The sequence below is a fragment of the Lacerta agilis genome, chromosome 4 (genome assembly GCF_009819535.1).
Source record: "Lacerta agilis isolate rLacAgi1 chromosome 4, rLacAgi1.pri, whole genome shotgun sequence".
NCBI classification, from domain to species: domain Eukaryota; kingdom Metazoa; phylum Chordata; class Lepidosauria; order Squamata; family Lacertidae; genus Lacerta; species Lacerta agilis.
Genome location: NC_046315.1, coordinates 64,791,304 through 64,807,046, shown reverse-complemented (window position 1 = coordinate 64,807,046; position 15,743 = coordinate 64,791,304). Strand labels below are relative to the sequence as shown.

General features: G+C 40.4%; 1 protein-coding gene across 1 annotated transcript in view; it reads left to right on the top strand.

Annotated features, from left to right (window-relative positions):
- The window catches only part of OFD1 (OFD1 centriole and centriolar satellite protein), a 28,189-nt gene that overhangs the window by 2,008 nt on the left and 10,438 nt on the right, over positions 1-15,743 (top strand). Inside the window, exons 2-15 of the mRNA XM_033147392.1 lie at positions 837-938; positions 1,339-1,539; positions 2,744-2,812; positions 3,238-3,268; positions 5,356-5,460; positions 6,971-7,107; positions 7,691-7,864; positions 9,305-9,411; positions 11,860-11,979; positions 13,157-13,230; positions 13,340-13,431; positions 13,568-13,757; positions 14,642-14,772; positions 15,316-15,427. Of these exons, the coding sequence (XP_033003283.1) occupies positions 843-938; positions 1,339-1,539; positions 2,744-2,812; positions 3,238-3,268; positions 5,356-5,460; positions 6,971-7,107; positions 7,691-7,864; positions 9,305-9,411; positions 11,860-11,979; positions 13,157-13,230; positions 13,340-13,431; positions 13,568-13,757; positions 14,642-14,772; positions 15,316-15,427 (1,639 nt within the window). The 5' untranslated portion in view covers positions 837-842. The remainder of the gene's footprint in view (positions 1-836; positions 939-1,338; positions 1,540-2,743; positions 2,813-3,237; positions 3,269-5,355; positions 5,461-6,970; positions 7,108-7,690; positions 7,865-9,304; positions 9,412-11,859; positions 11,980-13,156; positions 13,231-13,339; positions 13,432-13,567; positions 13,758-14,641; positions 14,773-15,315; positions 15,428-15,743) is intronic.

The window sequence follows — 15,743 nt, the reverse complement described above, 5'->3', positions numbered from 1 at the left end:
TGATCATTTTAGAATGGGAAAGAATATTGGGAGGTGGGATGGAATGTTACATACATTTTGTGCACAGTAAAAGTGAGCGTGTTTTAATGTATGGTCCTAAGTATACTTAGTCACTGAATTCTGTGGGCCTTGCTCCTTGGTAAACATATAGGACTGCATTCTAGGGCATTCAAAGTATGCTTTTGATGTAGCAGTTTTCATTCATACAGAATATAACATTAAAGAATAATGTGCATTAAAGAAACAAAATAATTATAGAGAGTTCATTAGGCTATTCAATAAGGCACCCTTTAATTATGATGTGTGTTTCAACCCTACCTTCAACTTTACTTGCTTCTGTTACCCTTTACACTGCCTCAATCCCTAGTCAATCTCCTTGCAAACCCATTTTAAAATTTCCATCCCATTGGGATCGAACCTATTCATATAATTTTGAGACCTGCATTTTTAAAAAATGGACAAGTCTCCACTTCTGTGCCATTGCAGTTTCAATGCTTTGAATAGAACAGCTGGCAACAGAAGAACATAGGAAAGTGGGTTAGGTATATAACTAATCATGTCTGTTTACTTCCTTTGTTGAATACTGTTTTTGTAAGTACCAGGATGTTTGTTGATGGTAAATGTAAGCTACACGTCAGCAATTGATAGCCCTGCATTTGCAACTCAAATAAACATGCTGATTTGATGCATGCTGCTAAGAATCACTTAAGGCTTTAAAATTTAGAAATTCGAGGTTTTGATATGTGATTATTAAAAAGCTGGAAACATTTCTGTTACCATGGCTTGTGTTTTTGGTTCTCTGCAAAAATAGCAATATTGTTTTCTCATGTTTTCAGATCATAATGTCTTCAGATGAATTTAAGGCTCTGTCACAAGATGAACTCCGAAGAAGACTATATCAGACATTTAAGAACCGAGGTGTTTTGGATGCACTTAAGGTATTTGATGTAATTAAGCAAGTTTAAAATAAGGGTTTTAATTTATTTAGCAGTATTTATACCCTGCGTACTCACTGAAATTCTCAAGGCAGCTTTCAATATATTTAAAGCACAATAAAATAGACATTGATACAGTAGTCACAACTGCAGAGCAAAGGTGTATGTATATAAGCCATGAAATTATGAGATATATTAAAAGAAATATTGCTGCCAGATTTTCTCTTGATGTATTGCCTGATTGTTTAATGTGTAAAGCATTATACATACCAGTGTAACACAAGGTTTCAGTACATTTAACATATCAAAGTCTTAAACTTTTTTCAGTTTATTTAATGTTTCTTTTTCACTTTTTCTTCTAGAAATCCCAGATAACAATAATACACATTTTTCTTTGTGCCAGACACAGCTTCGAAACCAGCTCATACATGATCTAATGAATCCCATTTTAAGTGGAAAAATTCAGCCACAAGCTGTTTCTAGTGAATGCAGTTCATTGTTAATTGGTGCTTCTAACAGTCTGGTGGCAGATCACCTGCGTAGATGTGGCTATGAATATTCACTGTCTGTCTTCTATCCAGAAAGTGGATTAGAAAAGGATAAGGTAAGTACCTTCTTTTGAAGGATGTGTGAAATTATGCTCAGTACATAAATGAAGTCCTGTTTATCCAGTGCAGTTATTACTTTGTCTATCAACCTATCTAGACCATCTGTAGTCCAAAAATGCATTTGTCATTTTTTACTAAGTAAATAAGTAAGTAAGTAAGTGTGGCCCAGTAGTGGATCCCAGCTATCTTACTGAACACCAGTCCTCTATAATAACCAATAAAATGAATAATATGTGCAAAGTGTGTGTGCGTGTGTGTGTGTGCACGTGAACACCCACACACTGGGCCATGCACACGTTGACCCCCTAGAATTCTCAAACAATTTATAACAACAACACCCCAGAAGCATAATAGTGTGTGTGTGTACATTTTATATGTAACTACAAACAGTCCAAAAGTGGGTGTAGGAAAGCCTGTTTGCTTGCCAGCAGCAGGGGACAGAAGGATCTGTTTCTGCCAGGATCAGGCCTTTAATTAGGCATTGGAAATCTCAGGAAGAAGACATTATGGGTATGTACAGCAGGATTGGGTTCATCTATGTAGGGCAGGCATCCCCAAACTCGGCCCTCCAGATGTTTTGGGACTGCAATTCCCATCATCCCTGACCACTGGTCCTGTTAGCTAGGGATGATGGGAGTTGTAGCCCCAAAAAATCTGGAGGGCCGAGTTTAGGAATGCCTGATGTAGGGTCTTCTTTCTAATGCCTACTGAAGGTCAAATGGTCCCACAAAACATCTAAAGTACAGAGAAGAAACAACTTCAGAATGAAAGTTTCTCATTGCAAAGTTACTTACAGTTTGATGAGCCAGCTTAAAAGCAGTCAGATATGTTATGGTAAAGTCTAGGAATGACTTTGTTAATGCATGACTGAGTGACTGTTTCTGAGCCTCTGAAGGTGAGACATTGTGTATATGTGAACTACTGTGTGTTTGTGTATGCAAGAGTGTGAGTGATTGTAAGACTCAATGCGAATCATTGTGAAAATGTGTTAACTACTGAGTGCCTGTGTGTTTGACTGCAAAAGTGTGTATGATGGCATGCAATAATTGGCCTTGATACAAACTGAAGGTATATGTGACATCCCAATCATTCTCTCATTTTGATTTTGTTGGCCTAGTTGTTTAACTTTTTTTTTTTGGACAATATGGATTGTCAAATGTCTAATTGAGAGTTATCCGGCTTCTTTATCTCCTTATAAAGGCGCTCACCATGCAAGATTTACTACAGCTGATAAGGATCAATCCAAAGACTGATCTTTACAAAGCACTGGTAAAATAATCTTATTTCTGGCAATCTTATTTTTTGTTAAGCATTGGGTAAATAAGAATGAAATCAAAATCCTCCACCTGTGCTGTGGAAGAGGGTTAGGATAAGGTGGTAGAGACCCTTTGCTGTACTGTTGCGAAGGCCCTACTGCACTCTGTGGAGTGGGAAACTATTAGTGGCTGTTCTCTCACTGGCAGAAGCCTGCAGAAAAGCTCCAAAGGGAGCATTGTGGGATGCCACCTGATCCTCAGACCCCTCTGGTGCATGTGTCTGGAATTCACACAGCAAAAAAGGGGGAAGGATACGCCCCATAGCTTTTGCCCTGGCCAGTGGGAGTGGCAGGGCTTGGGATGTGGCAGCTACTTTGCAGCTCTTCAGCTGGAGCTCAGGACTGTGGTATAAATTGACTAAATCATTTTTTTTTTCAGATTTCAGCTTCAGAAAAAGAGAATACAAAAGGTACAGCTATAATGTACATATATTCTAAGTAAGTTAAGATTGTAAGCCACAGTCCAAAGATACCGTGTGTTTAAAATTATGCACACGTGTTTAAACAATTTAATTAATTGTTTAAATAACAGTTAACTTAAAACTGGGTTTAACTAAAAACCTCCAGGGTGGTTTAATTTTTTTAATGTTAATAATAAAAATACAGCAGTTAAAAACAGATGGAAACATTTGACATCCAAATAAGTGACCAGTGGTTTCTTTGACATTTTCACATAAGCAGATCCTATTTTAAATGTATTTTAATATTTGATGGAAGCCACCCAGAGTGGCTGGGGAGACCCAGCCAGATGGGCGGGGTACAAATAAATTATTATTATTATTATTACTGCTGAAGAGGCAAGTTGCTGTTTGGAAGAGAGGAGTTTGAACAGCAACTTTGGATAGCATACATAAATATTTAAACAGAAAAACAAAAATACTGCACATTTTGTGGCCACTTGAAGCCTGTGTGCAGCAATATCAAAATATAATACAAATACAAGAAAAATTAGCATCTGTAGCCATCACAAACCTTGCTAAACAAAAAGGTTTTCAGCATGTGCTGGAGTTGCCTCATTGTTGGCACATGCCTATTTCTAGGGATGACAATTTGGGAGAGTAGACACAGCCAGGGAAGGCCCTCTTCCTGGGTAATCCAAGTGGATGTCTTCTGGCTGTGGCTTATCCATGAGGGCCTCTGTAGGTGATGTTAGGGAATGGGCAGATTTGCGTAGGTGAATATGATCACTTTAATAACCTGGTCCCAAATTGTTTAGGGCCTTATAGGTTAATACCCAAAACTTGCTGCAGTAGCAAATTAGCAGCCAGGGCAGTTCCTTTAAAAATGGTGTTAGATGTCTGCACCCATGCATATCAATTAGTAACCTAACTGCTTCATTCTGCACAGCTTCTAGACCAATATTATGGCAGCCCCATGTAGAACACATTGCATTAGTAGAGTATTGAGGTTACCAGTGCCTGGGATACTGCCATAGCTGTCAACTTTTCCCTTTTCTTGCAAGGAATCCTATTCAGAATAAGGGAATTTCCCTTAAAAAAAGGAAAAAGTTGACAGCTATGGTTACTGCAGCAAGACTGTCTCTAGGAATGGCTGCAGCTGGCATATCTACTGAAGCTGGTAGAAGACATTCATTTCCCCTGGAGGCACATGAGCCTCCATTGTTAATGATGGATTCTGAAGCACCCCAATGTATGAAACAGCTCCTTCAGAGCAAGTGCAACCTTATCCAGACCAGGCAAATTGCCTAATTCCTGAACCTGGGGATCACCTACTCACAAGGCCTCCATCTTGCTGGGTCTCTGTTTATTGGCCCGCATCTAGTCCACCATTACTCTCAGTCACTGATTCTGAATCTGCACAGCTCCTGATTCAGATGTTACAGAGAAATAAGCACTCCCTTAATGACCATTCCCAACAGCCAACAAGCTGTTACCTAATGCTATCTGTGGAACCAGCCCCACAAATAGTGGTAACACTGCAGAAGAGTGTCCCCTGCTCCCAACTCACAAGGCCAAACCCGCAGGAAAGCAGTGTTGATAGTATCAAAAGCAGCTGAGTGATAGAGTAAGAGGGTTACACTCCCCTATCTCTCTCCTGATAAAGAGCATCCAGGGTGATCAAGACTAATGGAGTCTCATTACCAGGCCTTAACCCAGACTGAAATGGGTCTAGATAATCTGCTTTCTCCAGGAGTACCTGGAACTGGGCAGCCAGCACACTCTCAAACAACTTCCCCATAATATGGGTGTTGGAAACCATATGTACATGTTATGTGTTAAAAATGTTTTACCTGTTTTGAAATGTTTCAGATGTTTTTTTTTTTTTTTAAAAAAAACATTTTTATATATTATTTGCTACCATAGGCTCTTTTTGAAGAAATTTTAAAAATAAGAGGGACAGCTTTTTTTCTTTAGAATTGTTCAACTTCCATTCATTGATACTCTTTTACTGTTGCAAAATGATATTTATTCCTTCTTGAGTTTGAAACTTGTCATTTGTTGGAGAAGAGATGTGTGATTAATGGTGTATCTCTAAGGCTTTCTTGTACAGATATTAACTGAACTGATAGACCATAGCCTGCATAAGCAGATTTGCAACACAGAAACTCAGACCAGTCCCACACCTGGTAAAGAATCTCTTGGTAAGTGGAGTTACCGTAGTTGCTTTATCCTCAGACTTTCTTAGCTATTTATATATTCAGCCTTAAGAAAGAGAATGCTGTAGCATCTGTTCTGTATCCTTTCTTTCATACTGCTTCTGACATAACTCTTTACTAACGAGTATATGTGCAACTTGTTACCTTTAAAAAGCATATCCTTCAAAAAAGTTGGGAAAGTTTTAGCTAAGAAGGAGTTGCACATATTTATATGTTGCAATTTCTAAATGTGGATCAAAACATGATTATGGGTTCACATTTCAACACAATATGGTTGTGAGTTTTGTGCTTTGAGAGAAAACAGAAACATTGAAAATGGTGTCTTCTCTACAGAGAGTTCTCTGGAAAGATAGGTATGTGATTACATAGGTATGTACTAGACTGGTCCTATGAATTTGCTACACCTAGCCAGCTGCAGAAGTGTAGAACAAAAATAGTAGAATTATGCCCCCCCCCCTAAAAAAAAAAATCTTGCAGGGTTGAAAAGTATACTAGTGCATATACCAGTCACATCATCCTCTTTTACTTCCTGCGCCTGCAGGCCAGGAATTCTCTCTATGGTTGTGGGAAATATACTCCAAAACACTGCATAGGACAGAAAACATATTTCAGATGAACAGATGGAACACAAATGCAATACTAGCCCAAGCAATCTATTCATAGAATGGAAGTTAGGATGGGATACAGATGCAGTCTATATATACAGATGCCAAAAGTGGCATCTATTTAAGCTGGAGCATAGTTTCAGGCTGCTAGATACCTGATTTATTTCTATATTGTTTTCTCTCTTTCATTTATTCCTTGGTGCTCTTTTTAGTAGAAGTTAGTCATAGCTTTATGCTTTCAGACCCTTCCCCCCCTCAAGCAGAGGCAGGGGACCTGTTAGGTTGGCCTACCCTTGGAGGCTGATGGCTTCCAGGTAGCTCTTGGGGATTTTCCGACTCATATGACTGATGCTTCTTTTGAGGCCGTGGCTAATTTGTGTAATATGTGAATGGTGCAGGCTGTTGACAGTCAGTCACTGTTGAGTGCCCTCTGCCACTTTTCAGTGGTTACTTCCTGCTTGTGGAATGCTCTCTAAAGGGCCTTTTGTCTGGTGCTATATTTATCTGTTAGACACCAGGCAAAGACTTCCTTTTAACCTAAGCTTTAGGTCATTAATTTGAAGATTTTTAAAATATTCGTGGGCTCTTTAGAGCGGGGGGCAGAATCTGTAAGACATGTCTCTTATTTCTATAGATGTGTGATTTGGGATGGGGAGAGTTATTGGTGGTGTTTATTGTAACTGGTTTTAGTATTTCTTATTATGTTTGTATGTTACTTTGAGTCATTTCCATGAGCAAAGCAGCCAATAAATATAAATCATCATTGGCATCATAGCATAATAAAATGAAGTAGGAGAGCTGGCCCCTATAAAAATGTCAACAGTTTAAATTTCTTTTGTTTAGTATGATCACATATAATGGAACAATGCCTTTTGTATATTTTCTCATAGCCGAGAAACTTCAACTGATTGATGAACAGTTTGCAGACATGTATCCTCAGTGCCACAAATCTGAGTCGTTTGAAGTAAAACTTGCTGAATATAGAAAAGAAGTAGAACAGCAGCTTCAAGAGGAAATGTCTCAGAAGGTGAAGAGAAATGGGAGGAGAGGCAATGATGTTTTGTCAGTCTTATAGGCACATGAAAATTTGCATTTTGATGCTTGTGTCAGTACAACAATTTACCTTTTCTCAGAGTACACAAAATACGTGAAGGAAAAGCAGAGGACGAACATTTATTGAGCAAGACATGGCTGTTTACATTATGCTTCGTAGGAGTAATCATAGGGATTATTTTCAGGATCAACTAAATGCTCTGTCTCAATTGCTTGCTCACTTAACGGCCAAAGTTACATTAAACAGGAGATCTGTGAATTGATCACTTTGTCTTTAAAAACTATAGGAAGCGACTTGGATCAGGGCTATAATGTGGCTCAATCCTTTCCCCTTGCATGCATCAGTGCGTGCTGCAAATGCCTGTTCACCCAACAGTTGCTTTTAGGAAAAGGAAAATTGGGAGATCTGATTAGTTGTAGAGCAGTGGATTTACCATGGTACTTTATTACATTCTTACACAGGAGGGATTTGCTAGTCACAAGAATTAGCCATCTAGCTGTGATCTAGTATTTTGATGTGACAGTTGACACTTATAATTTTATTTTGAATTTCACAGTTGCAACACTTCAAAGAGGTTGAAATAGCCAAAATTAAGATGGACGAGAGAGCACAATCCCAGAAAGAGATTTCAGAGCTTCGTAGAGAATTTGAAAAAGTTCACAGAGCCAAGTCAGAGGCTCTGAGTTCTCGAGAAAGAAATGCTATTGAGAGGCTTCAGAAGCAGCAAGAGGTAATGTTTGAAAAATTTGAACAAATTGAATGGAGGAGTTGGGAGGTTTTATCCAATATCAAGTGCCATACTGGGAAATTATTGGGAGTGACTGTATGTATTTTGCTTGCAAGTTACTTGTATATATCTTCCATTGTGGTTTGTTCCTAATCTGCAATTTGTGCTGAAAAATGTGACCACCTGCTATTAAAATGCGCTGCATAAGTTATGGTGTGGGATGTTGTATTTCAAAAAGTGGAAATGCATCTTTCATGCCCTAATATTTGTGTCTTATTCCCTTCGCACTGCTAGCCACTTAAAAAAAAAGAAGAAAAATCCTGGAACTCTTCCCATAACTCATAAGATACTGTATTTTTCGGACCGTAAGGTGCACCGGACCATAAGGCGCTCCTTGTTTTTGAAGGAGGAAAACGGGGGGGGGGGGGGGATATTCTAACTCAAAACTGGCAATGGCTGCGGAGGAGGAAAAAGCAGCTTTTGGGCTGCACGTCCCTCCTCCGCAGCCGCCAGCGGCAAAGGGGTGGGGGGTGGGGACGTTCCTCATTCCTCCCCTGCCCCTTTGACGCTGGCTTTAAAGCAAGCGGGGGGAGTGTGCGGCGCTAGCAGTTCTCCCCCCCTCTTGATTTAAAGCCAGCTGCGGAGAAGGGGCGGACCTAGCATCGTCCCCATCTCCCCAGCTGGCTTTAAAGCCGGAGGAGAGCCACTGACGCCGCCCCGCCTCTCGCTGAATGTGGCAGGGGGCGGGACCAGCAGCCCGGAAGGAGCCCTTCCAGGCCGCTGGTCACACCGCTACCACTGAACGCGGGGGGCGGTGGTGAGCGGTGTCCGCGGCGGAACCAGCGGCCCGGAAGGGCTCCTTTTGGGCCACTGGTCATGCCCCCCGCCACCTCTTGGCACGTTAAGTGGGGGGCAGCTGCGGCAGCCTGACCAGCGGCCCGGAAGGGCTTCTTTCGGGCCTCTGGTCATGCCCCTGCCACCTCTTGTCGCGTTCAGCGGGCGGCAGCGTAACCAGTGGCCCGGAAGGGCTCCTTTCGGGCTGCTGGTTCTGCTACCCCGCCTCTCGCCGCGTTCAGCGGGAGGCGGTGGGTGGTGGCGACAGAGGAGATGGGACTAGTGGCCCAAAAGGAGCCTTTTAAGGCCCTGGTGCCCCCACCTTCGCTTCATAAGACACACAGACTTCCCCCCTTCCTTTTTAGGAGGGAAAAAGTGCATCTTATGGATCAAAAAATACAGCACCTGTTTAACTAGTTGTAACTACTGCTAAGTCTTCTAGTAGTAACTAGTTTTATCAGCAAACTGCATAATGAAGTGCAGGCAGTTCCAGCAACCAGTTAACAATAGAATGCTAGTTGTGAATACAGCCTTCTAAATCTCATATAGAATATGCTGCTGTTGCTACATTTTGGGCTGCATATAATTCAGATATGTTTTTTCCAATAGATTGATGCAAGGGAAATTTATCTGCAAAGGCAAAGCCTGCTGAAAGATATTGAAACAGTAAGATCCCGAGAGGCAGAACTGAAGCAGAGAATAGAAGCTTTTGAATTGTGAGTTGCTAAACATTCATATAACTTTAGTTGGGAAAACCTCCCATATTTTTTTTGTCCTTCTAAATGCTACAGTTAGTATGAAGCTTCATTTACTCTTATTTCATTAAATGTAAATGTTACATCTCTAGAAGCAGTATGGTGTTTCATCGAAAAGTTGGCATTGCTTTGACAGTGTGTTTTGAAATCATGATTTTTTAAAATTAAACCACCTAGATACTGACAACAGTGTATGTTGATGTTTTGCCATTAGTCCTGATGTATATTTAGGAGAATACGGGTTTGTGAACTGCTTAGAAGTTTTCTATCAAATAAGTATGTAAATAATATTTAAGCATAGTTGCTCAGGAATCCATAATTAACTGATTAGGCAGTTTAAGTTTGTCTCTTTTTAATTCCCGTTCCCTCCCCTTCAGTTTAATGATAGGTGAAAATCCCTCTGATTACCCAGAAGAGGGAGCTGGTAAACCTTTGAAATAGAGGAATAAGCTTCATCCTCCCTTGTAATTCCTTTACTTTCAGCATTTGCAGTCCTAAATAATTAGTTCGTGAGCCAGTGTTGTTCAAGATTTCCTGAAATCAGTAGTATATGTTCAACAGTAGGGTTGTCAGATTTAAGGCCTAATCTTTAACACAGCCCACATTTAAATCTGTCAGGGCTTGGTAGCAATGCTGTAAACTATCTGACATACCAGTGATTTCTGCAGTATGCTTTAATACAGGTCTCTGTGCTCATGCAGTGCAGGTGTCAAGGAGTGTGGAACTTGTACTTTGCCAGCATTTGCAGTCAAACCGGAATGGGTAATAGTGACCCTGGAGAGTTGTATGGCAGGGTAGTTTAAGCTCTCAGGTTGTTTTTTGTTTTGTTTTGACATAATGAAGAAATTTAGGGTGGGGAACAATGCCATGTGGGAAGGAGATTAAAATGATTATAAGTTTGGGATTGGCTATGGGAGGTAGCATCGGTGCTGTTAAAAGTGGCTTTGCAAAGCACAGTGTGGGTGGAAGGGTTTGGATGGACAGGGGTATTTGAAGAAACTAACAACCAGCTTTACTGCTATTCTTGCTCTAAACAACTGATTATAAGGGAAGTGTAGTTACAGAAGGGAACATTTGAATATGAAACTTTTGTCCATATGATTAGCCATTGCTTTGTACAGTAATATAATTATGGGAAATGTGGGGGTCTGAAGACACATTGTCATCTGAGTCACTTTAAACCTACCAAGTAAAAACACCCTAATAACAAATCAAATAGCAAACTTAGTTCTTCATGTGTGGGTACTTAAGATGGCTGCATCCACATATGAGGGAGATGGTAGGAAGCTTGGTGAAAATCTCAAGGGTTGCAGGAGTACAAAAAAGAGAGAACTTTAAAAAAAGAACTCTAATGGGGTGGCAGAATGACCGCTCCCCACATCAAATGGGGGGGGCGACGTTTGCTCGGTTGCACACAGCACCCTGAATTCCTGGGTGACAGCTGGAAGTTTGGCTGGCTGCGCCCTCCCCCAGAAGGGATACCTGGGGTCTCCGCCTACCCCAGTTAACCGTCCAATCCCGCCTGGGGGAGGCGTTGCTAAGGGATTGGCCAGGTAAGGGGAGGGACTACCCAGCCCACACAATAGAGGGTGTAGCTTACCTGGGAAGCAGCAGTCAGCTCCAGAGCTTCTCCCACCCTCCACTCCCTCAATTAACGCTTATTTTGCAGGTTAACCTCTTCTTCACAGGTACGCAGGTGCTGCTATGTCAAGGCCGCTGTTGAAGGGCCGGCAAGGAATTTCCCTGCATTGGCAGGTTTCACCTTTCCCGTAGCAATTCGTCACAACTTTGGTGGTTTCAGGCCTTGGGCGGAATCCTTTAGTCATCTTCCTAAATGGGGGGGGGCATGGGGCGGTGAGTCCACGCCCCCAGTGTGGTGGTGATAACAGGGTTCCCTGTTAAAGGGGTATTGGGGGAAGCTTTGGCCATACGCCGAGAAGTTGTCATTGCTCTCCCCCACCAGTGGCGGCAAATGGGGGGCGTGCTATCTGCTTGAACATATGTTCTCCAGAGCCAGCCCAATCCCCACACATTCTCGATAACCCTGACGTTGCCCAGATCCCCGGCTGGGGGCTGGGTAGGAAAAATGCCCAATGCCTGAGCCAAGGTCTCCCTACATCTGAATCTTAATAAAGTTGTGGGGAATTTTAATCCCATAACATGTTGTCTTGTGTCATTATTCCGCTCAGGGGTCGTCTGGGGTTTGGGGGGACTCCACTTGTCCACCCAATATCCATTTGCTTCTTACCTCAGCATTCCCCCCCCCCCAACTCCCCAACTCCTAGGCACATTTTGCAGCATTTTGTTGTGAGTTCCACTGTAATGATAAGTTCCCCATCATGTTTCTGATGCTTCTGTCACCTCATTTGTTCTGTTAGGATTGTTGTGCATTTTATTTCTTTGCTTCAGAGCTCAAAACCTTCAAGAATCAAAAAATAAAACTGTAGAAGATGCACTTCGTCATCGAGAGGTAACTGTGAAGAACATTGAAGAGACTTACGACCAGAAGCTAAAGAACGAACTCCTAAAGTAATTAATTTGCCTGTCTCATTCAGTGAATGCATATGATGCGCATAGAAAAGTAGTCACATAGTAAAGACAAACAGAATATACTAATAAGTGAAACTTTATTGGAGCATTTTCATACACTAGGGATGTGTCTGTCAGTGTGATGGGAAGAGATGTAATTTGGAGCATTTGCCCTATGGACAAGAGGAGAGTAATGGAAGCAGTAAGCCTATAGAGGTTTCTTGTTCATCCTCTTGCAATGACCTGAAACTCTACTAAGGCAGGAGTGACTAGCCCACAGGTTGTATTTTCTCCCCTATATTTTTTTGTACTGTACTTTTCCGTGTGTAAGATGCCCATATGTATAAACCCCCCTGTTTTGGGTTAGGGGGGGAATGCCGAAAATTGCTCACCCGCACGTGCCACAAAATCTCCTCTGTTCTCTCATCGGCAGAAGCTGCCGATCGCCTGCCCAATTGCCACAGCATCGGCCAATAAACACCACCCATTGACACCAATAACACGCACAATAGCTGATAGCCATGGCAGAAACCAATCAAACACACAACCTATGCACTTCCCTTGTATAAGACAACCCCCACTTTTTAGCATGAATTTTAGAGAGAGAAACCTAGTCTTCTACACAGAAAAGTACAGTACTTTACACATTGCCCATGCCCACTTCTGTGCTTCAGTCCCTGGAGTGCTGACCAAAGGGCAATGTGATCCTCTGCCTTAAAAAGGCTAGCAGTTGCTGTTTTAGGGATTTAGATTTTAATTAGGAGATGCTCAAATATTTAATATTTAATCAGGAGATGCTCAAATATTTAAACTCGGATTAAATTTTGTAGGGATGTCATGATTGAAGGAAATGCTGCTGGCCAGGGTACACATATATAGTGGCCTCTTTCCTCCTGGGCCAAATTTGAACAAAAAGAAACTAAGGGTGCAGTTTTAAGCAAGTTTCAATTGAGTTCATCTACTTGGATTCAACTAGCTGTCAATTGTGTTTAGGACTATAATGTTATATATGGTTTCTCCCTCTGATTTGTTTCTGAAGGTTGAACATGGTTAGTTATCCAGGATAAAGCTACTATGACTTTAGCTATAAAGACACATGGAATTGAAGCTGACAATGCTTAATCAATTAAAAGTCTTCAATAAATTGTCAACATTTTGCAATACTTTTTATTCCTAGGTATCAGCTTGAACTAAATGAGGAATATATCGCTAGAACCAAGAAAATTACTGAAGATGAGAAAAGAATTAAAGGTGTTTTTATATCTACCTCTGTATTTTAAAAACCTACCACTCAAAAACAAATGTTTGACTTTTATTTAATTAAATATGTCTAATATAAAACTTCCCTGTTTTTCACCAGATAAAGCTGTGCTTTTGCATGAAGAGACCATTTCTCTTAATTCAAAAAAGCAGGAATTCGAACATGCTGTATCACATTCAAAAGAGCTTGAGGTAGTTGAATTTAAAATGTCTGTTTTAGCAATATATTTTTACTACTTTTATAATTCTGATGAATAAATTATCCAGTTATATCCTGGAAGAGGTCTACTAACTTCCCCCCCCCCCCTAATATGGTATTTATTTCCAGCTGGAACTAGATTCAGTCAAGGCTCAAGTTTTATTATTAAGCAAGCAAAATCAGTTGATGACAAAAAAACTGGAAGAAGTCTCAGATTATCCAACACTAAAAGAAGAGAAAATGGAACTTCAGGTGCAGAATAAGCTACTCAAACAACAGTTGGGAGAGGCGCACAATGAAAACTTGGAACTTCGAGACAGTTAGTGTGAATCTAATATTCTTTGAAAAAAATTATCAGCGAGATTTTCAAAGAAAATACATTTTAGAAATGTAATAGCATGTCTGCTCTTTCTCTTTGTTATTTGTTTTTCTTTTGTATTTTTATCATAACTAAATGGGTTTTTCATGGTTTTCATAGTGCTTCAGGAAGTAACCCATCCAAAACTACTTATCTGCACCTATCTCTTTGCAAGACTGTCACTGGCACCTATTGAATAGTGACAATGACATCAATGGGCTTTCTTTAAAATGGTGTTGCACAAGATATAAAATCTGTAGTAGCTAGCCAAAGGCTAAAGCCTATGTGCTTTGCTGATTATATACAAATGACTGTGATTCGAGCAAGGAGCTAAAAAGATGACCTCAGATATAGAGGGACCTCAACTGGCTTGGTTATATGCCCTTATTATAAGTTGTGTATGTCAATGTGTATATTATGTACTCGAGCGTTTAGATGCCCCAGAGGCTAAGATAGCCAAAAACACAGAACAATGACTCAAGTTTTTGAAGGAGATTAACCAATAGGATAAGGCCTGTCTGCAGTCCACTGTTTGCTCCTCTCCTTGGTTTGTTGTGCTGTGCTGTCCTCAGTATCCATGTGGGTTTGTGTAAAACCCACATCCATGCTTTTCTGATTATTGGATGGAACCTTATTAATCTTTTGTTAATGCTAAGAAGGATGTTCAGTGACTGCCTGCATCCAAGGCTTTCCAGGAGTTAAACCATTTGAATCCTAGCACAGAACACTAAAGAGTATAGTTGGAAGGTCTGCTACAGCGTATCTGTTCATCAGATGCAGTGTTTCCTGGCAAGGTTAGATTTTAACTTTATCCCACCCTCCACCCCCAATCCTACTATCTTTAGAGTTGAGTCGTCCATCAGCTGAATATTTGGTCCTTGAGGCAGAGCTGAAAAGAGCAAAACATGCTAGGAAGCTTGAAGGTGAAGAATGTGACACTCATAAGCAACTCTTGGAAAAACAGTTACAAAATGAGGTAAACTACCATTTTGTTGTTTACGCTCGTTCTTCTAAAGACCTTTGTCAAAGATAGTGTTTATTTAAAATACTTTTTTTTAACAAAATAGAATCAGCATAAATTCATCAACCACATTTTCCTCACTCCAAATTATTAAAGTCTAAAACCAATGTTAAAAAATACAGTCTGATTCTGCAAAAGCAGTGCACACCCTCTACACTTGTATTTGCTGCTGAATTGAGAACTCTTTGCATAACACTAAGTAAATTGTTAGTGTTGTAAATGCTTACTGTGCTAATAATATACTTTAGGAATTAGACAACTAAATTCTCCCAAACAAAGGCCAAATGTAGACTCTACATTCATATTCTTCATTTCTCTAGATGAGGAACTGGTGCTCTCAAAATCAAAATATCTGTTTCTCTCTGCCTCCCTTCCACCAGTCCATTCACTTGAGACCTGGGGGGCTGATTGCTCATTTGTAACTATATGGATTAGTTGCTTCAGTGTGTAAGAATGCTCTTGAATTAGTAAGGCATTTTGTCTCTGAAATCTTTTTAGATTGAACATTGTGTACAGCTGAAGACTCAGTTGTCGGAATGTGAAAATACTATCGGGAAGTTAAATGCACAAATGGAAGACCTTAAGTTACAACTGAAACAGACGCAGACAGGTTTGAAAAATCCTCTCCACTTTTGGGCTAACTCAGAATAAGATCAGGCTTTATTTAGAGCAGTTTTATTTAAGTATTGGAGCAGATTGAAATAATACACATGACAAATGGCATGTATTGATTTTTTTTTGTAAAAGTCTGGTATTTGATATTGTGAATTTTTAAATTTAAAACATTTTTTATTATGGAGAAAGATCTTGACCATATGTAGACAATATCCGACCGTTCAGAAAAGAATCAGTAAAGATTCTTGTGGCATCTTAAAGAATAACAGTTTTTTATGACTTACAATTTCATGGTCTAAAGGTTCCTTAAT